Consider the following 21,207-nt stretch of genomic DNA (forward strand, 5'->3'; position numbering starts at 1 on the left):
CAGCACTGATTAGTTAGTTACCAAAGCCACTCAATTAATTAGCATACACCAATATAGTGCAGGTATGATTAGGTTTAAACTTCCAGACCATTTGGCCAAAAAATAACTTTTTTTTGGTCACTAGGAGAAACAAGAAGGCAATTTTCAATTCAAGCCTTCATGAGTCCATGCTGAACACGAGCTAATGCAGAGGTAATGAGATGTAATGAGCTGCTGCAAAATGCACATGCAGCTTCACACAGGTACATTAGCCAATGACTCTAAATGGCCTAGATGGAGAATTCAGCACCCCATCATAAAACTAGCTATTGAACAACTGGATATTGGGGCTTGTAAAATTTAACCCCGTCAGTATCACTGTAGAATCATAAAAATAATGAAAGAAAATGTTTTATATATACTATTTATTTATTAAATTATAACTAGTGTCTCAGAATAAATTCCTCTCCAAAAAACTCTCTCCTCCATGTGCACCTCAACACCTCAATTAAAGCTCTCCTTCTCTACATGAACCTACCTCTGTAATCTTACTCATCTCTTGGGGGGCCCCAGTCTTGCAGTTATAATGGTATTTACTACATGCTCAAAATACATATTCACACAAACTTTTATACCAGACCACATAAACACACACACACACACACACACACACACACACACACACATTCATAACTGATTTAGGAAAGTATAATAGTATTAAGTGTGGCTTTAGAACCAAACTCAGGGATCCCTGGGTGGCGCAGCGGTTTGGCGCCTGCCTTTGGCCCAGGGCGCGATCCTGGAGACCCGGGATCGAATCCCACATCAGGCTCCCGGTGCATGGAGCCTGCTTCTCCCTCTGCCTATGTCTCTGCCTCTCTCTCTCTCTGTGACTATCATAAATAAATAAAAATTAAAAAAAAAAAAAAAAGATTTTAGAACCAAACTCAAATCTACTTCTGATACTAACCAACTATGGGATCTTGGGCAAGTTTCCCAGCCTCCCAAGACTATCTTAGTAGGATGAAGCTTCTGGCTAGCTATACTTACTCCATAGAGTTGCTATGGTTAAGTGAGATAGTGTGTATAGGGAATTCAGCACAGGGTCAAACACATAGAGAACGCTAAAGGAGTGTTAGCTACCATTATTATTATTTATGTATTCATATTATAGTCACTTTAGGAATATACTCTTGATTTTTCTTTTTACTTTTATAAAATACTGAATTTCCACTTTAAAGGCAAAATAGTTCTTTTATCTATTTTATATCTCTCCACTGAGCCTTACAATGAAGTAAATGTTATGTTGAAAAAAAATGATCCTGAGAGTTTTATTAAAACATGAAGACTAAGAAGAGAATTAGATCATTTTTGGGGTTGTGATGCATTGCATACACAAGAAGCATATTAGCTTGATAAAATAAAGGACATTGACGATATGGGTTTTTAAAAATTTTAACAGCATGTTTTAAAAACAAAACACTGCGAAGTAAAAAAAAAAAAAAAAAAAAAAACAAAAAAACCTCTAAATAGTGGACCTACAAGAATGGACAAGTTAATCAATCTTGTTTCAGTTTGCCTTTCAAAAAAAAAAAGATGTTTTTATTTATTTTTAGAGAGATTGAGAGAGCAGGTGGGGAGGAGCAGAGGGAGAGAGAAAGAGAGAATCTCAAGCAGATTCCATGCAGAGGGCAGAGCTCAACATGAGGCTTGATCCCAGGACCCTAAGATCATGACCTGATCCAAAATCAAGAGTCAGACATTTAATCAACTGAGCCACCCAGACACTCTAGAGAGAGAGTGTGAGAGGGTATGAGGAGGGAGGTGCAGAGGGAGAGAATCAAGCAGACTACTGAGCATGCAGCCCCACTCTGGGCTCAATCCCACAAGGGCTCAATCTCACTGCCCCGAGATCATGACCTGAGCCAAAAACCAAGAGTCCTATGCTTAACCAACTGAGCCATCCAGGCACCTCAGCAATTTAGTATTATTTACTTCCATGTTATTGAAGCTGCTCTGATATTTTAAAAGCTATTCAACTACTTGACAGAGGAGGAGAAGAGATCTCTTAACTGCTGTACTCTAGCACAAACAGAATCTTTAATGTGCCTTTGAAACATGATCCTCAGGAGCCTAGTTTCTGGGAAAATCACACTTGAATATTAAAACTAAGAAATCAATTATATGATCTTGTAAGAAAATCACTGTATTTGCTATAAAGTGACTCAGTTTATTTGAGCCTGCTGAGAATTTTTTAACTTCTGTCACATGTTTCTATAAATATTCCCAAGTTAATAAAGTTCTCTATGGTAAACAAATTACTGTGATCAAGCAATACTCACCACAGTAAGTTCGTAAAGAAACTTCCTGGTATTTTTATCTGCATGGCAATCTTCCTTTAACTTCTTTACAATATAAGAAACTTTTTCTGATTCTTTGTCTGCTTGTATTTGATCAAAATCTTCTAGTGCCTGATGTGAGTAACCCAAGACATCAGCTAAAACTTTCCAATCATAAACTTTTTCTGAAACCAAAGTCAATACAACTGAGTAGATGTAAGTCAGTTTTTTGAAAGGTAGGGTAATTTGCTCAAGAAGATTTCTGGTTGTGAAGACATTATCTGACATAGATATGACTTGTTCTTTTGCAATCACCTTGACATTTTTGCAATGTATAAGTCCAACCTTACCTCTGAGGACTCCTACATACCATTCTTTCACTCTGGACTGCCCAATGGCTTTTACCTTACCCTCTCCAAGAAGAGCTACTGTGTCCCCTTTGAAATATTCAAGTAAGTAGTCACTCTTTTTTTGCCTTAGCACTGTCTTCAGGGTTACTCCATAGTTGTTAAAGTTCATATTTTTGTCTTGAAATGTGGGATATTTAACACACACTTTTGGTAATAATGGAGCAGACTTGATTTTCTTCTCTTCCTGCAAATCACCTGGCAGATTTGAGAATCTTTTCAGGTTGGGAGCTGGATCAGGTGTAGTGACAAAGAACTGTGTCACTGCTTTACCATCAGGAGGCTCCATCTGAACACGGAAAACACACAAGTGCATTTCTCTGGAGTCAATTAAGGAAAATAAAAATTGTTGATTAACTACTTCACCTGCTAGCAACTGCTTTTGTTTAATTTCTTTCCTTTCTCCTGCCTTTACTTCAAAATCAGGATCACATGAAAAAACAGAAATATTTAAATCTTGTGGCTTGTCAAGTAAGAACGAATGCTTCCCCCAGAGGTGAAACACAACTGGAGATGTATTTTTTCCACCTTTCTTTATATCTGAGATTGTAAGCTTTCCTGGCATATAACTGTGTCCACAAACTATGAAAATAGCTGTGAAACTGGGATGAATATATCTGGGCCCATAAATCCCTACTGACATGGTTTTGTGGATACAATCCCAAACGGTGGCAGCTGGTGACCGAGTAGCTTTAATTTGTGCAGCAACCACGAGATACATCACCTGGCTCAAGTCTATTAGCTTGACTTGGATGATGTCCTTATAAATATAGCAGTTGTTCAACACTTTGAAAGGGCCTTCTTTACTCGGGCTGTGTAAACACACCATTTCTGTCATGACTTGGCTGAAAGGATCCTTTCTCACTTCAGCCCCTATTTTCATCTCCAGCAAAATGGCTTCCATTGTGTTAAGGTTGCCTAACATGATTTCCAACAGTGGGCTTACAGTGCATGAAAGATCATGGTTAAGCATTTGTGGAGGTTCAAGGAATGCCCTTAGAGACACCTCTTGGAAGTCTCCCACGGCTACATGGCCTTGGGGCACATGAACAGTGATATCTGATTCAGGTAATTGTACTGACCCTCCTTGGTGGCTTAATTTACAAACTATCACAGTCTCTGCAACTTGTGTTTGGGCCCATCCAGGACTCTGATTAATTATATTCAAATCCAAGCAGGAACGGGCCAGCTGGCGTTGACTTAACCAAGCCATTTTATAAGCCTCCCTATCATCCTGAAGCCATTCTAAGTCTTGTTCCAGTATCTGGCCAGAGTTATGTATATTCTGATGGCCATGTGCTGTGCCATCTAAAATGTCCAAAAGTTCTGAAACACTTTTAGATCTTCCAGATGTCTGTGCAGAAGACTGCCTAAGCAACTGATGCACATCTAGTTCATCACCAGAAGAATCAAAAGAATTTCCAGTTTCTATTTCTCTAAAAAAAATAAAAGGATCTTCCTTCAAGATGGAAATATTATCTCTCTTCTGGTTATTTCTTAGCTGAGTTATGTCATCCAAAAATGGGTTAGAAGCAGACAGTTCATTCCAAAATGGATTTGTAGCCTTGGAAACATTATTGCCTTGACGTGTGAGACGATCTGACCAATTGAGAAGAAATCCTGGGTCTGGACGTTCTTGTTATTTAGACAAAAATAAAGCAAAACAAAGGTGAGGTAACATTCTGAGATATAAGCAAGACTAGTTCTTATAGCTTAAAACTTCAAGACTTTTTATTTTGCTTTTTGATCATCAGTCTAATAGCTACTACAAAATTAATGTTAAATTTTCTCAAATTGTCATGTTATAAGGGAAGAGAAACTGTTCTACCAGTTTATTTTGTCCATGTTTAATGTTATTTTGTCATAGGACACTGTCATTTACAAGTAAGTGTTCAAAAATTCAGATAATAATCATTTGAACACATTTCCTTGAAAATTACCCAGACTACATATACTTATGCCTTATTGTTTTATATTTCATTTCCACAAAAGAAAACCTCTGAACAAACAGAATAATTCAGTCAACTATCCAAATTTTTCTAAACACTAGTCAGTCTCATTATATGTAGATTGTTCATTTAATGTTTTTCTTTCCTGATAATAGTCCACATGTAAAAAAATCAAATAAAGCATCTGTTAATAGCTAAAATAATTTTTAAAAAACAATATGCCAAGAGACAATATGCCAATTAGACAGTAATGCATTTCTTAAACTATTTCCTGCTAGCTTTATGCTGATAAATTTTAATAACATAAATTTCAAGAAAATGAACATTGAAAAATAGATCACCATTAGATTTACTACTTGAAAGAATTCATTGAGCTTTTCCGAGTTTAAAATGACAAAGAACAGGCTTACCTCTATGAAATGAAAACATGTTATTACTTTGACAAGTGAATATTTTAAGAATCAGCAATACATGACTATATATCTCACAAATATTAGTGATTTTTTAATGTTTAGGGCAACTAATCCTTGGTCATTTCTCAACAGATACTGGTATTGATTCTGAGAACTTTGTGAAACTGGTACTGCTTTCATGAAAACAAAAGCCAAACTGGCCAGCCAAAATTGAAGAAGAAATTCAAGTAAACTGTCAGAGTTTTTTATTTAATATGTATAGAACTATATCTTATTTGAAATGAGTTTTAAGCATCACATATTAAAAGTTAGAAGATGTATTTGAAAAATAAAAGTTGCATTTCTCATTTCCATGTTTCTTCAATATGGTTTCATCTAACTCTCGTAAAACTTACTTTTCCTCTCAGGATCAATTCAATTCTTTTATGAAGGTTTCTTCATGAAGATTTCTTACCGACTCCAAACTCTAAGATATCTTTAACCCCAAAATTCATTATATTTACTGCATATATCATTCACTTAATAATGAATTTTTGCCTTCTCCTAAGGTTTATGTAATCAGGTGGCTATGCTATTTTATTTTGTTCATCTTTTTAATAATAGTGTAAGTATTTCTACAATAAGTTTATAATTTTGTAGTTTTAATTCTTCTGTAGCTCTTTTCAGAGGTAGCCCTCCAATAGTTATCGGTGACGGGTAAAAAAATTACATGTTATAAGTTCTCATACCTGTAATATGGAATTTTCTTGAGGATTTCTGAGCCTCCATGTCAAACAAATTTCCTTCAGATCTACTTTGTGAAATTCCTCCTAGCCAAAGTTGGGCTTTTTCACTGGTTATCATTTTTCCACCTACAAAATAAATAAGTAAATAACAAATTGTATAAGCATACACATACAGGTTGGCAGAGAAACCATACTTAAAGTATTCACACATACTTAAGTAGAAAACTGCAGAGTATAGAAGTATACTATTCTATAGAATTCTATAGAATAGAGTATAAAAATACTCTAATTGATCCCCTACTTCTATTGGGATGTTGGACTAGATATCCTAAAATATGCATTATTAGCACTTCACTGAAAAATACTCACATTCTGAATTAATACTAACAAGCAAAACTAGAATGTATTACTGATCCTATAAAAAAAGTAATGAAAATCCCAAGGATAACAAAAAAGAATAGTAAGTTGAAACTACAATAAACAGGAAATTCCTGTTTGGTGACTGGAAAACAAACATTCACAAAACTGGAAATTCTCCCCTAAATTCTTTTATACATTCATTGCAGTTCCAAGAGAAATCACAACATATCACATATATGTATGTGTTCGTAATTCCTTAAGCTATGTTAAATTTATATAGAAACATGAAAACTTGATATATGACAGAATTTGCCACACAGAGCAGTATAGAAATGATGGATTGATTATTCAATAATTTGAATGAAGATACAATTGGTTGTCCATGCTTAAAAGTATTACATTGATTATACACAAAAATCAATTCTAAGAGATTTAAAGACTAAAAAGGCAAAACTTTAAAATCTAAGAAATTACCTTTATGCTTTCTGAGAAGAATTTCTTAAGCAAAGCACAAGTACAAAATGTAAACCATATTAAAGAAGAATGAGAAATCCTATAGATCAAAGGACATCATTTACAAAAAGTAAAACATAAACCAAAAAAAAATGGGAGAAGATATTTCCATTACATGACTGAAAAAGAAAAAAAAATGACTGGATTCTAAAAGACTTCAACAAATCAGGGATGCCTGGGTGGCTCAGTTAGTTAAAAATCTGATTATTTTTTTTATTTTTAAGATTTTTTTCATTTATTCATGAGACACACAGAGAGAGAGGCGTTCCAAGAATCTGATTCTTGATCTCAGCTGAGGTCTTGATCTTGTGGTCCTGAGTTCAGACCTCACACTGGGCTCCATGCTTGGTGTGGAGCCCACTTAATAATTTAAAAAAAGTGTTAATTGGTATAACTACTTAAAAATCAATCTGGCATTATCTAGGAAAGATGCTTATACTCTAGTACCCAGCAATTCCAATCTCAATTATTTGTTCTAGTAAAACCATGTACATGTATGTCAGAAAAGATATACACAGATATGCATTATATTATATTAACAAAACACTAGAATTCTTTGGCATATGAATGGATAAGTAAATATGGCGTTTTAATTCAGTGAAGTTCCATGTAATTATGAAAACATGAATTACAACTAAAAGCATCAGTACATACTAACAGTAAGCGTCCCATTGCTGAGACTCAGCCTTCTTTACATATATGTTTTCTTTGTCCCATGACAATCCTGAAAAATAGATGTTTTCAGTAAGATTTTACAGAGTAGAAAAATGAATCTCAGCAACAGGACATAACTAACCTACAAGGTCAAATAGCTGGTGAGTGACTGACCCAGAAATAATTCCTCATGAACGTTACAGCTACTCTATACAGCCCATGCATGACTCAGGATGCCATATACCCCATCTCAGACTCAAGGTTCTCAACCCTATATTCTGAGAGTATCCTACTTTCTAGTTCAAACTACCAGTCATGCTAAACTTTTAGTTCTTTTTCTCCTTTAGGTGTTAACTGTACCTCTTTCGCCTTTGATTCTTCTTGTCATACTCTTCTTCCAAGTTCTTGACATTTTATTTCAAAGACATCTATTCTATTTTTTAAAGAAACCAAAAGCCTTTTTTTTTTTTTTTTTTGGTATCAAGAAGTAAAGAACAAAATTAACAAGGAGAGAAGAGGAAAGGGGAAAAAAGGAAAAGAAGTGGGGAAAACATGTTTTCCATACATAACGAATAAACAAATGCAAAAATTATCCCTTATGTGGCATACTTTAAAAATTCAAATGGTGAAATAGCAATTTTTTCCTCTGCTATGTGAAACGAGATGGGAAGTTTGGGTGAAAAGCCAAATTTTGCAATATGCAATTTGTACTTAAACGTCAAGTTTCCTGGCAGATCCTCAAATTTTGTGGTTGATTTTACCAAATTTAATGTCCAAAACTAAAGCCCTTGGCATGCCATATGTATCCAAAACTTTAGGACGGAAAATTAAATACACATCCTTGAGCAAAATTAAGCAAATCAAATTAAAATGAATAAAAATGTTTAAATGAAAAAGTATTTTTCAAAAAGATAAAAGTGCATTTTTAAAGATTTCACCTATCCACTCATGAGAAACAGAGAGACAGAGAGGCAGAGACACAGGCAGAAGGAGAGGCAGGCTCCATGAAGGAAGCCCGACGTGGGACCCAACCCCGGGGGTCTCCAGGATCACGAGCTGGGCCCAAGGCGGAGCCAAACCGCTGAGCCAGCCAGGCTGCCCTAAAAGTGTATTTTTAATGGAAAATCAATTTAGACAGAAAGCTCCCTAAAACTCCTTAATTTCTTGTGGGGGAAAGAGCAGAAAGGAACAAATTATATCTAGGATTCCTTTGAGGCTAATGGTCCTTGATGTAAAAAAATATTTGTAACCCAGTGAAATGCATTTAGAAGTTCTCAGCAACATAAGAATCAGAATGATGAGTTACACAGTTGTGGTCCTGGAGGGTCATAACGTTTCAGAAACAAAGGTACAGGTGGTTGTCAGCTAGAATTCTTTGTGGAGTAGCCTTCTTCTCCAGTCACCCAAGCAGATCATGCCAGTGGTTCTAAACATCAGTGGTACTAGAATCACCTGGAGGGTTTGTTCAAAGACGGTTTTGCTGGACCCACTCTGTGTTTCTGATCCGGAAAGTCTGGGATTCCATCTGAGGTTTTGCATTTCTAACAAAGTGGCAAAGTGATGTGATGTTGTGGTTCTGAGTTAACAGAAAGGGGCAAAATTTTGAGAACCGCATTCTGAAAACCACCACGCTAAGTTCTTTTCTTGGCCTAATAGATTTCTCCTTATTCTCTGGCTGTTCTCACTATCCCCCAACAAATCCTCCCTCTCTGATTCTTTTTGTTTACACACACACACAATCTCGCAGGACTTCACCCTAAATATGAATTTTTTTCTATGAATACAGGAAAGAGATGTGGTATACAGGAAAAACCTTTGACTGAAAGGCCCATGGTGGGGGCCTTGGGCGGAGGGCATTGCTTGTTTACACAGGTGCAAATAGCACTAGCCATATTTGTCATTTCCCTGTGTTTTCTTACAATTAAATGTCATGCTCAATGGCAATTGCTTTCCCAAAAGGGAATTTTTAAAATTTTGTCTAAAGAAGCATGAGTCAGTCTTGGCTAAAATGAATAAGTGGGAAAAGAGCAGCTGACTACTCATTTAATTGGGGACATATTCTTGTCAAACATGTCTTTTTAGTACACTTATTCTGATCCTACATGATCCATTATTTTTTTCTCAAAAAAAAAAAAACCCCACAATGAACAAAGTTTTGTTCTTCATTTATTTTACTGTTTAAACTAGACCTTAAGCAACTGGGAATATTTACCAACTATACAACTTAGCCAAGACCCCAGAAAATTTTAGGAGGGTGGGGAGAAGAATGTTTGCAAGAGTAGCCAGGGAAGCAGTATCATTTAAAATAATTATTCCTTTAAAATGTGTTCCTTTGTTGGGTTAAATAGGTGAGGGGGTTCAAGAGTGCCTGAGTAGAGCCCTGCCTAGAGCCCTGCATCAAGCCCCCAACCACAGAGTCTGCTTGTCTCTCTCCCTCTGTTTCTTCTTGCACTCATTCTCTCTCAAGAAAACTTTAAAATTCTTTAAATAAATACATATACAGAAAAATAAAGGAATAAATAGTCTGAGAGGCTCATACCTCTCAGAAGGTAAGGAACCATAATCAGCTGATGATTCTCACCTGGTATGATTTTATTTAATGTTACCATGGTGTGTGTGACCTTACTGGATGTTACCCCCAGAGCACCTTCTGATGGGCTTGTGGCACTTTCTCATTAGTAATTTACATTCTATAAACCAATAATTAAATAGTTTGTTATCTCTGGTCATTATGATCAAAGATTCAAAAAACCTGATAGGGAATTTTTCCCCAAGGAAAGTGGCTTCATTAGATTCTTTGGGGTGGGCAGCAGGGACCCTGATACTTTATAAGCAGTACTAGTAATGCGCAATAATTTCTATGATGCTTTCAATCTTGGTAACTCAAAATATTCCATCTTGTTAATATTACCACATTAATATGTCTATCACTTCCTCACTTCCTTTGTATCTTATTGCCCTTCCATCAATGATAGTATTGAAGTTCAGGAAAATTATGATAATTGTTCAGGATAACATATTAATGAACACAAATCAGGAACAGAGAAACAGTGATCAGAAATTGTTTTATGTTTAGTTTAATGATGTAGCCAAGGAACCTTCACAGAAGCCTCAGTCTGGAAGGGAAAACATGAAGGCTCTAAGTAGATACACTAAAAGGAATATCTCAGGCCTGTAAACTAATAATAAAAATTTGCCATCATAATGATATTCATTTTAAGGATGGGGGGGCTGTGTGCACAGCTCCCCGCCCCCATACTCCTTTCCTTAATGTAAAAAGAATTTGAAAATGCTTACAAATACTCAACACAATGTGTTTAAATGACAAGCAAGTGCATATTATTCTTCAGAAATTTAAAAAAATTAAAAACACAAGCCAGTGATTAGGGCGATACTTACAGAGAGCTGGTAGGAAACCCAAAATAAGTAATTTTATGAATACCATGCTTTTAAGTTCCATATATGGCCAAGAATAAACCACAAATCTGTCTCTCCCTTTCTCAAAGAGATCACAGCAAGGAAAATATTGCTAGTTACAAGCCTCACAGTGATCATACAATACAAATAAATCACTTAGCAGAAGCACCAGCATCATCAGGACTGCTGGGAACAACATCCTCACCCCACCCTTTACTCTATGTTCAACACCTGTTTTCTCTCATGGAACTCTTTCATGATGTGCGCTGATGGTATCTTGCCCAAGGGCAATTGTGTCAAATCAGATGGAAAGCATTGAGTCCAGCTAAGTAGCCATCTGCCTCATTATCCAGATATGGATCTAAGACTACATGTTAGGTTAGAAAAAGCCAGGATAGGTCATTTGGTCTAGTAAAACCCATCATATTTACTTTCTTTCAACTGTTTCCACTTCTCAACCTTCATAGAGTTAGATGTTTTAGCTCTTGATGAGGACAGAGAGCAGCACTTTCTCTTTAAGACCCAAACAACCGGAGAAGGACAAACATATGGTCTCATTCATTTGGGGAATATAAAAAATAGTTAAAGGGAATAAAGGGGAAAGGAGAAAAAATGAGTGGGAAATATCAGAAAGGGAGACAGAACATGAAAGACTCCTAACTCTGGGAAACGAACTAGGGGTGGTGGATGGGGACGTGGGCGGGGGGGTGGGGGTGACTGGGTGACGGGCACTGAGGTGGGCACTTGACGGGATGAGCACTGGGTGTTATTCTATATGTTGCAAATTGAACACGAATAAAAAATAAATTTATAAAAATGAATGAAAAAAGACCCAAACAATAAGCTAAGTTAAAGATGAGAATCACACTCTTGTAAAAATCGAGACAAGTAGCTCAAATGTAGGCCTTAAACAGAAGATAATTCTACCTTTGTATATGGTAGCTGTGACATAGCCTGAAATGTTCCTCAGAACATGGTTGTGCTATTGCTCCCCCACAAAAGCATATGAGTACTAACCTTATAGTCACAGAACAAGGATTTAGTACTTGCATTGTGAAAACATTTAATAAATTTGTTATCAAATGCCCACTGTTGCCGTATAAGATTCCCAGTGATGTGTCTCTCAACTTTAAGTTTTGCATGCTCCTAGATAGCCTTCAAAGATAAATTAGCTGCAAAACCTATTCATAGTAACAGAACAAGTTTAATTGTTGCATAAGTTCTTGGATACAATTTTGGCTACATAACAGTGACCTTAAGCCTTTTTTTTTTTTTCTTGCACCCTTCAGTGCAAGAAAAAACTTCCTGACTTGTATTTTTCAAAAGGTACCGATTCAAAAGGCATGGAACCAGAGTTGGGATTTACAATGTGGCTAATGAAGCTAAACCTGTAGGACCCTCACTTGCACAACCCTTTCCAAGGCCCTGAGCCTAATTCTTTGTTTTCTTGTAAGCTTCATACACTGCAAAACTCCTCCACTTTATAGAATACTTAACATCATGGGATCTGCTTTTCACCTATCAGCAGTATTGTTTGTTTGTAAATGCATTTTGGGAAAGTTCAGAGAATACAGGCTTTGAAATTAGAATTCTCTTGTTTTAAGACCCTGGGTATAAACTTGAGAAAGTTGCTAAACCTTTCTGTGATTTTATTTATCATCTGTAAAAAAGAAGGAAAAGCAGAAGAAGAGGAAGAAGAAAAGCAGCAAGTATTTCTATGTGTTACTTTTATTATTATATACCGAGCCCACAATCTTCATAGTACTGCTTTAATAGTCAAATGGCTATAAAAAGTGACACAACCAGCTGTCTCCTTTTCTTTTCTTCTGATTTCTTCCTCCTGTTATTCCTGAAAATATAGAAACAATTTCTCCAACTGGACCCACTTGAGAAGCTTGAGTTGCTCTCCCTCAGATGGCTTGAGATTCTAACCTTACTTCCTAAGAGAAAAAAAAAATGACTACTGACCAGTTGTATTTTGGAATTCAATCTCCTTTTCATCACTCTCTATAGAACATTTTAACAATTATTTGCATTATTCCTGCCAAAAAGAGTGCTGGTCTTGTGACAACAGAAGCACTAGGGTATAGTAGAAAGAATACAGGCTTTAAAATTAGACAAGTTTGAAACAAAGGTTACAAATGAATACAATGGTCTGAGCATCACTTTTTCTCATTGATAGAGTGCAAACGTATCTACTTTAAGTAGTTGCAGTGGTGGTAAGTGAATTACATATCAATAAAGTTGTTTTATTTTAAAAAGCTGTTGTGCAGATTAAATACCACAAATCTCCAATTAATGCCAATTACTGTTTAAAATGATAGTTCTTGTTTGTTTTATTTTCTCACATTTATGTCAATTCTGTTGATTCTAGCAAGAGTAAGAGTGGCTACTGACAAAGATACTTAAGGAATATGAGAAAAGAGAAAGGAGGAAAGGTATTGTGAAATTTCATCATTTTAGCTTAACTGAGTATTCAATGTCTGAAATGCTTTTTTTACCTCTTTAAAGATAATTTAAAAACACCATATTATTCCCCAACTATAGTTTATCAGTCCCTTTTCAACAAAAATCTAATGTTTTTCAGCCAATACTTGCCCCACTCTTAGTGGACAGAACTAGTGATAAGATTCCCAATATTCTTTGCCAAGAGAAACATAGCCTCTGACAGACATTTTGTATACACCCACAGTCTTTCTTGTTTTGAACTTAAACACTGGTGTGAATCATCTACATATCATCTGACAAAGTCTACCTTCTTGACAGAAAGCAAATGTCAATGTTCAGTGGCTGTTAAATGAGAACAGAGTGTTCATGGTAATTGCTGTGAGATGGAACACATGAATGAAGTTTGGTAGAACACATGAATGAAGTTTGGTAGATTTTAAAAAGGAACACTATGCCACATCATCCAATGCATAAAGCAAGAGTTTCCCCTAAGTTCTCCACAATTTATCATGTCTAATTTTTAAAGTTCCAGGGACTTACTGTGTTTTTATTTGTCAATTGTAAACTGGGAATAGTGTGCAAAGTAGGGAGTGTTTATCAAAGTACAAACCTAGAAAATTCTAATATGCGTACCTATGTGAATACATGTATTCAGGTAGATGGATGAATGGATAAATGGATAATTTTATAGATATATATGACAGATTATATATATACACACAATTTAGTCAAACAATAAATATTTTTGTTATTAATAATACTTCACTGCTCTCAGAATACTGGAAACTAGAAGATCATTTCCTTTCTGAGAGACAAATCTTCAAAATTTCACTTATTTGAAGATAGTATCAAGTAGTGATGGAGTATACAAGAAGTCTAAAGAAAAAAGTTAAAAGAAACTAAAGTTTTCCTATGTAAGAATGGAAACCAACTGATGGGGTAGAGAGTTAGGACTGCAGGTGATTGCAGCCTAAAAGGGATATGGGGAATAGGAAGATGTAACTAATGAGAATATTCTCAATGAAACACTAAGAGGTATCCATTGCTAACCTTACTATCTAGTTCTTACATATAATCTTCAGAAATCTCGATATGACTCACTGATGCAAAAAAAAAAGTTTATACTGAATAATGAGAGGTGTTGAGTTCTACTTAGAAGGATAAATAACAGGAAAACACAGCTTCCCAAATGAACATATAGGTTACAAGTAGGTAGACCAACCATCCATCTGGGTTCACCCAGGACCACTCAGTGTTAAATCTGAAACTTCTCAGCTCAGTGAAAACCAGGATGGTTAGTCACTGTAATTACAAATATAGGGCTATAAACACATGATCTCACAAGGAAGGATGTAAAATATTCAATGTAAATTCCTTCTTTCTATACAAATTTTTAAAATATTTGAAACCATCAAGAGAAAGAGAAGCAAATACATATATCTGAGCTGTACAAGAATGATTAATTTTAATGTTTTAAATTCTGTTTTATTTTTTTACTTTCAGATATTATTCTAATGGGAACAGCAAATTAAACACAAAGGAAATCATCCAGAATGGAGTGAATAGAATTTTCCATCATTGTCCTTTTTATTTCATTAAATCAGCCTGAAAAATGGAACCCTCTCCTTAGCAGCCCAAACAGACTACAAACCTTTCCAAGAACAAGCCCTTTCTCTCTCTTTCTCTCTATGCCCCCCTTCTTTAAAAACAAGGGTAATACTCAGGTTTAAGAGTTGTGTTTCCCTCTGCTGAAACCCTTGTGGGAGCCTTGGGCTCCTCACGAACAGATGGGGAAAATGGCAGGAGGCTCAACTTGTGTCCACAGCACCACCTGGTGCCAGGTCAGGGTCCTCTAGAATTTTGCTCTGGCCAGCTCCCTAACCATTTGCCCTAACCAGCTTAATGTACAACGGTGGTTCTCAATGGTTCCTTCATCAAAATCAACTTCACAACTTAAAAAAATATATATGTAGATGCCCCAAACCAATCCCAAGATCCTGGGATGGAGCCCAGTATCATAAACTCTCAGGAGATTCTGATATACAATGAAGATTGAGAGCCATGAAATCATGATGTGATAAAAATATATTTGTTTTCATTTTGTTTGTAAGGAAAACATGTTACTGGAAATAATAAAATATATGGCAGCTCAAGATGCCCCACCCCTAGAAGACAACTCTTCTAGAGGCAAAAACATGTATTAGGACATTGTACTAGACATGAGGTATCAGGGTGATAAAGGAAAACTGTAGGACTCTCTCTTCCTTGTGGGTAGCATGGCCGTTCCTGGGATAGCCTAGGAATTGTTTCTAAGACCAATTCTGCTCCAGGTTAGGGAGAAAAGCTTTTTCCTTTACACTGCTTTACCCGGGCTCAGGGCTCCTGTTTTTTATGAGAATTATAAGATCTAGATGGAGACACTTCCAGATATTAAGAAAATGTAAAAACTTGCTTTTAGCATAAGTCTAGGTTCTACCTGTGGCTTAGGAAGAGTTTTCTTGGGCTCCAGGTGGCATTTTCTAGCATTCACTCACTCTCTCTTTCCCTTACACATGTATATCCCAAAAAATATCTCTCTGATTAACATTTTCCAAGTAAAAGCTTCTTAGTATTTAGTACATAAATTTTATAGAAATGTGAATCCCTCATTACAATATTTTGACCAATTATCTTCCTAGGGAAAAAAAATATTTATTTCCCCTAAACTCAAAGGAAAATTTTTAGCTAAAGAATATCAAGAAAACTTAAAAGTTTCATGTCAAATCCAACCAAGAGAACACTGGAACAATAGTAGCCATTTCAAAATCAAGATAGTATATATAAAGGACCTGCATCTTGAAGCTACTGGCACTAAGCAATATTGAGTTTTTGATTTTTTTTTTGTTTTTATATGACTATATTAACTGTGTGGTATTTAATGTGTATGTCTGCTTTACTATTTTTGTTACATATTTAGGAAAGGAGTTGAGGGTTTGGGGTGATACATAATGCATTATCACTTTTCTCATTAAAAGGTTGGAAATATAGAAATACAGAATGTCTGAAATTAAAGGACAAATTACTAAATTCAGGTAGGAAATTTCTGAGTCCCTTTGTGTCTATTAGGTGAAGTTTTTAAACTATGTTGTTCAAGTATATTCTATGCTTATAACTATTATATAAATGGTGTTTTATAAGTTTCTGCTGGTGATATGAAAAAAATTTTCAAACAAAATTCTGAAGATGTTAAATTGTCTTGTGATTCAGTCAGTTTTTGCTTTATAAGGTTCAGGGCTTTGTTGTTAAGCCCATGCAAGTATGCAAAGGCTATGTTTCCTTAAAATGGATTTTCTCTTTATTTTCCTCTGTGTTTCTATTTATCCCTGAATACTTTTTGACCTAAATTTATTTCATGTGATATTAGTATTGCCATACCACTTTCTTTTCATTATCATATTCTACAATTTTAAGATATAAAGGTAAGTTTAATATCTCTAGAAAAGAAGATGCATATGCAACTGATGTCAGATTTTAATTGGCTTTGACTTTTTCACTATGGTATTACATAAAATAAGTGTGCCTTAAAATGTATGGTATCTTAAATTCAAAGAAATACAGTATTTACCTGGCATATCTTTTACTATTGCTGTATTTCAACTCCTCTGGTTGTTAGATATGCCACCTTAAACATCAAATAGCTGGATTTTTAAGAATTTATGCTTTTTATTAACCTCTAACTTTAAGTAGTTGAGTGCTATCCTTCTATAATCACTTAAAAACTCCCAAGTTTTACTCATTTCTGATGTAGGAAAAGATGTTAGGGTTTGAAGCTGATAGCCATGAAAGAATTCTTGAGGTGGCTTTGGTGCAAAAAGGTGATTTTATTAAAGCACAGGGACAGGACCCGTAGGCAGAAAGAGCTGCACTGGGGTCATGAGGAGTAGCCTCATAGACTTTCATGTTGGGAAGGGATTAGGGATAGCCTAAGTCTCTAAGGAATTTTGGAAACAAGGTTTCCAGAACCTTGAGGGAACTAGGTATTATTGGGAAAGGATCATTTATTATTGTCTAATAAAACCTTAGTCATGAGACCTTTCAGATATATCGGTGGGCCATATGTTTTGGGGGATGATTGCCAACATGGATCTTGGGGGCTTAGAGATAAAGGAAATTTCTAAAGGAACTTTTATATGTTAAAGTAGACTTAAAGGATCCTGGGGATTGGGCTAAGATTGCCTTTTGCCCTTTGCAAAGTATTAACATCAAGGCAGTTGAGTCCTTAGAGGAAGGTCACTGCCTATTTCAAGGACTTGTCAATGGGCTGTAGATAGTAAGGAAATTTAATGATTTTTCTTCTGCTTTTGTTTCTCACATCAATTTCTACTATCTTATGTCATATTTTACTTACTTGCTTTGATTTTTCTTTTCCTTCTCTTAGATTTATAAAATTTTCAATATTCCCTTACATTCCCTATTCCACATTTCTAAACACATATCATATTTCTCTTCAACCTCCTACTAAGACCATAGAGGGTAAATAGTTATCGGTCCTCTCTAAGAAGTAGAAAAATCGAATCTGAATCACCAAGAAATTTTATGTGTACACAGGCCTACAGTTTGCCATTATAATAAATGAACTAATAAGAGACAAAATGCTCTTTAAAATTCTATCAATATCCTAGCCACTTATCTCTTATAAGCTTTTTATAAAACGATATTAAAACATTTATTTCTCTAGCATATATCTTTTGGTATTCAAATAATAGCCAAAATGAGCATTCCAATCAAACTCACACAGACAGACATAAACTAAAATGAAAACAACATGTAATCATGGAAAAGAGGCAAGAAATAAGGAAGATTCTTAAAACTGGTTTGGATGTCCAAGCTAAAAATGAGATGGTACTTATAAAATATACAGAAGGGAATAGAAACATTCCTTAAATAGGTTTTAACTATGAATAAAAATGAAATAGAAAATAAATTCTGCTGAATTATCAAAGGAAGAGAATGAAAACAGAACAAAGTGAGAAAAATTCACTTTTAGTATTTTTAAATCATTGCAAATAAAATATAGTAATAGAAAATAAAGATACTGAAAACATGAGAAATCTGACAGAAATAGGGAAAAGACTGTCTAGTATAGATTAAATTAAATTTGTAGCAACTATGGACAGCTAGCACTCATTGGGCATCCTCTGTGCCAAGCATCTATCCAAGTATTTTGTAGCTGTTGTCTCCTCTAATCAGCACAGCTGTGCTAGGGGATACACCATATTATTGTCTTCTTTTGGCAGATGGGGAAACTTGGGTACGTAAAGATTAATTCAATTATCCAACATCATACTCTAGGGAGTAAATGGGACAGGAGCCAAAGCCCACAAATCTTGTTCCAGAGCGCACACTCCCTAATGCTATATGCAGAGTGATCCGTGGGCAATATTCCTAAAGTCCTTGATGAAGAAGACCTGGGGTAGGGAGCTTCTGATGGAACCCCTGCAAGAATTACCACCCTATGGCCAGAGCTCCTATTACATCCACAATGGGGTATCAGTTCAGGAAAGTTTTGCTCATGGGCTCCTCCAGCTGTTTTTCTTCCTTACTTCCTCATGTTCCTTTGTTGCCTCTCCTTGTAATCTAAAAGCGTCTTTGATCCTTATGTACTCAAAGGAACTTGATAATTGGGATGTTAATTTTCAGTTTTGCAATATAAGGAAGATGAAGCATTTACCAACAGCATTCTAAATGATTCTTGAACACTCCTGAGGTGGGTGGTGGGGGTAGTGGAAACTTCCAAAAATATAAAATATTTATTCCCTGTACTAAGAATAGATATAAATTATTATATTAATCAACAATGTGTGAAATTATGGCTGTGGTCAGAATGGAACACCATAAAAATCTAAAACCATACAGAAAAGTGGGTAAAATAATAAAATAAATAAACAGGAGCCAGAAATACTGAAAATATAAGATCAGTCCCAGTGGGAGAATTATTAAAATATGATGTGGAAACTTTCAGGAGATTCACATAAAAATATCTAAGGATTGACTTAGGAATTTGGATTATTTTGTTTGAAGAAAGGGAATGAGTTTATAGAGAGTCCTAAGGAAATCTAAATAATAATAGTTTAATCATACATAAAGATATTCATTACTACACAATTTCAATGCCAAAGTAAATTAATATAAATATCTTGTAATGTAGACAAAATTGAATAAATTAAGAAACATCATCTCACTGGAATATTATGCAGCTGTTAAAAATAATCTGGCTGGAAGTATGTAATAGTGTAAAGTATGTTATAAGACTACAGTAAGTCAGAAAAGCTTAAAATGTGTTCCAAAATCAAATGCATATAATTATTATTACCATGTTTTAGAAAATCAGAGAAAGGGAAACAAGATTGCAACAAACATTTTATTTTTAAAAAAATATTATATTTATTTATTCATGAGAGACACAGAGAGAGAGAGAGGCAGAGACACAGGCAGAGGGAGAAGCAGGCTCCATGTAGGAGCCCAATGTGGGACTCGATCCCGGGACTCCAGGATCACGCCCCAGGCCTAAGGCAGATGCTAAACCTCTGAGCCACCTAGTGATCCCCGACAAACATTTTAAAGTACTATCAAGACGTGTTAGAATCTTAATACCGATTTTCATTTTCCTTTTGTCTATTTTCCAATGTTTAACAAGATATGTTCTCTTCTTATGAAAAATTTTTTTGCATAATTTATGGGCCATGGTGATTAAATTATAGTTTGTTCCCAAAGAGGGACACATTTAGAGTAAAACAGGATGAAGAGGAAACCACAATGGGAACAAAGAAAATTTCTTAAATTCTTAAAATTCTATCATAAATTAGTATTTCATGCCAATCCCTTGATTCCAATAATCATTTCATCTTACAGGACTGGCAACCTAATGATCTTACTATCTTTTCACTGCCCCCCACTTGCCTCCCCCATGAACCAGTCTTTTGTATTCCAAAGTGATTTAATAAAATAACGACATCTAGGACATAGAATAACTATAAATAAGTGGTACTTTAAAGATAGAAGGATAAATATACAGTTAATAGCCAAAGGAAAAGGCTTAAAATGGTAAAAAATAAATCAGGACATTTCACGTTTATTCAAATGTATGTATACCAGATTATTTTTGTTTGCTGAATATCAAAGAAAATTACAATTATGCCAAATTAAATGTTTAATTTTCAAGTTTTCTACTTACTTTCCTTTATTCAAAACATTTTGATCCTACTATTTTAATTACTATTTAGCATTTGTGTAGTATCTGAAACCAGAAATTGGCTAATAAACTAACAAACCACTAACATAACGTTACTGGATCTTGACAATAAATAAAAAAAATTTTTGCTCAAATCAAATTTTGCAGAACTAACTAAGAATATGAGAGTCAAGGCATTAACAAACAAACATTATTCTGTTGATTCTTTTGTTTAAAAAGGAATTAGCAGTGCCTTTTCCCCTTCCCACAGACTGCAGAGATTACATTCTAAAGCATGAAAATTCTGGAGCAGTTCATTTCTTCAAATGCAACAAAGCCAAAATCTGTTAGTTTTTGTAAAATTAAAAAAAAAAAGTGTGTATGTGGGGTTAATCACAAGCTTTTTTTTTTTTTTCCTAATAATAACCCACCTTTTTTTTTAATTTTTGAGAGCCTGCTTGTGGAACTGTTAATGACAGAATGATCAGTGGACATATTACTGTGATTTCTCTGTTAAAAATTCAATTAGACGCTGACAAGAAAAACGAGTATTACTCCCAATAATATTTGCTTTCTGTTTTGTGAAAATACAGTCTTCCCTTGCAAAACACAACTGGTACTATGACACAAAGCCTATAAACAAAGGAGGATAGTAAAAACTCAGAAAAGAAAGCTTCAATATTTCTTGAATGACTCCCTCACCTTTCTTTTTGTCATGCCAGCTGCACTAATCAAAACATTCTTCCTTAGACATTTTATCCATGTCTACAAATGACTAGCAGTAACACGGCAC

The 21,207-nt window shown here is 35.1% G+C and overlaps 1 protein-coding gene and 1 long non-coding RNA gene across 6 annotated transcripts in view; one reads left to right on the forward strand and one right to left on the reverse strand.

The window, feature by feature from the left end:
* The window catches only part of MACC1 (MET transcriptional regulator MACC1), an 82,038-nt gene that overhangs the window by 15,339 nt on the left and 45,492 nt on the right, over positions 1–21,207 (reverse strand). For all 5 annotated transcript variants that reach the window (XR_005369519.1, XM_038557061.1, XM_038557062.1 and 2 more), the window contains 2 exons: positions 5,816–5,938; positions 2,322–4,360 (listed from right to left, as the gene is read on the reverse strand). Coding sequence is in view for 4 of the 5 variants with exons in the window: in XM_038557061.1 (XP_038412989.1) it covers positions 2,322–4,360; positions 5,816–5,938 (2,162 nt within the window). In the remaining variant the exon portion in view is untranslated. The remainder of the gene's footprint in view (positions 1–2,321; positions 4,361–5,815; positions 5,939–21,207) is intronic.
* Positions 1,796–14,819, forward strand: LOC111098789. The gene is made up of 4 exons (XR_005369520.1): positions 1,796–4,394; positions 5,220–5,314; positions 13,131–13,194; positions 14,708–14,819. It is a non-coding gene; the product is annotated as an uncharacterized LOC111098789 (long non-coding RNA).

Source organism: Canis lupus, chromosome 14 (genome assembly GCF_011100685.1).
Source record: "Canis lupus familiaris isolate Mischka breed German Shepherd chromosome 14, alternate assembly UU_Cfam_GSD_1.0, whole genome shotgun sequence".
NCBI lineage: Eukaryota > Metazoa > Chordata > Mammalia > Carnivora > Canidae > Canis > Canis lupus.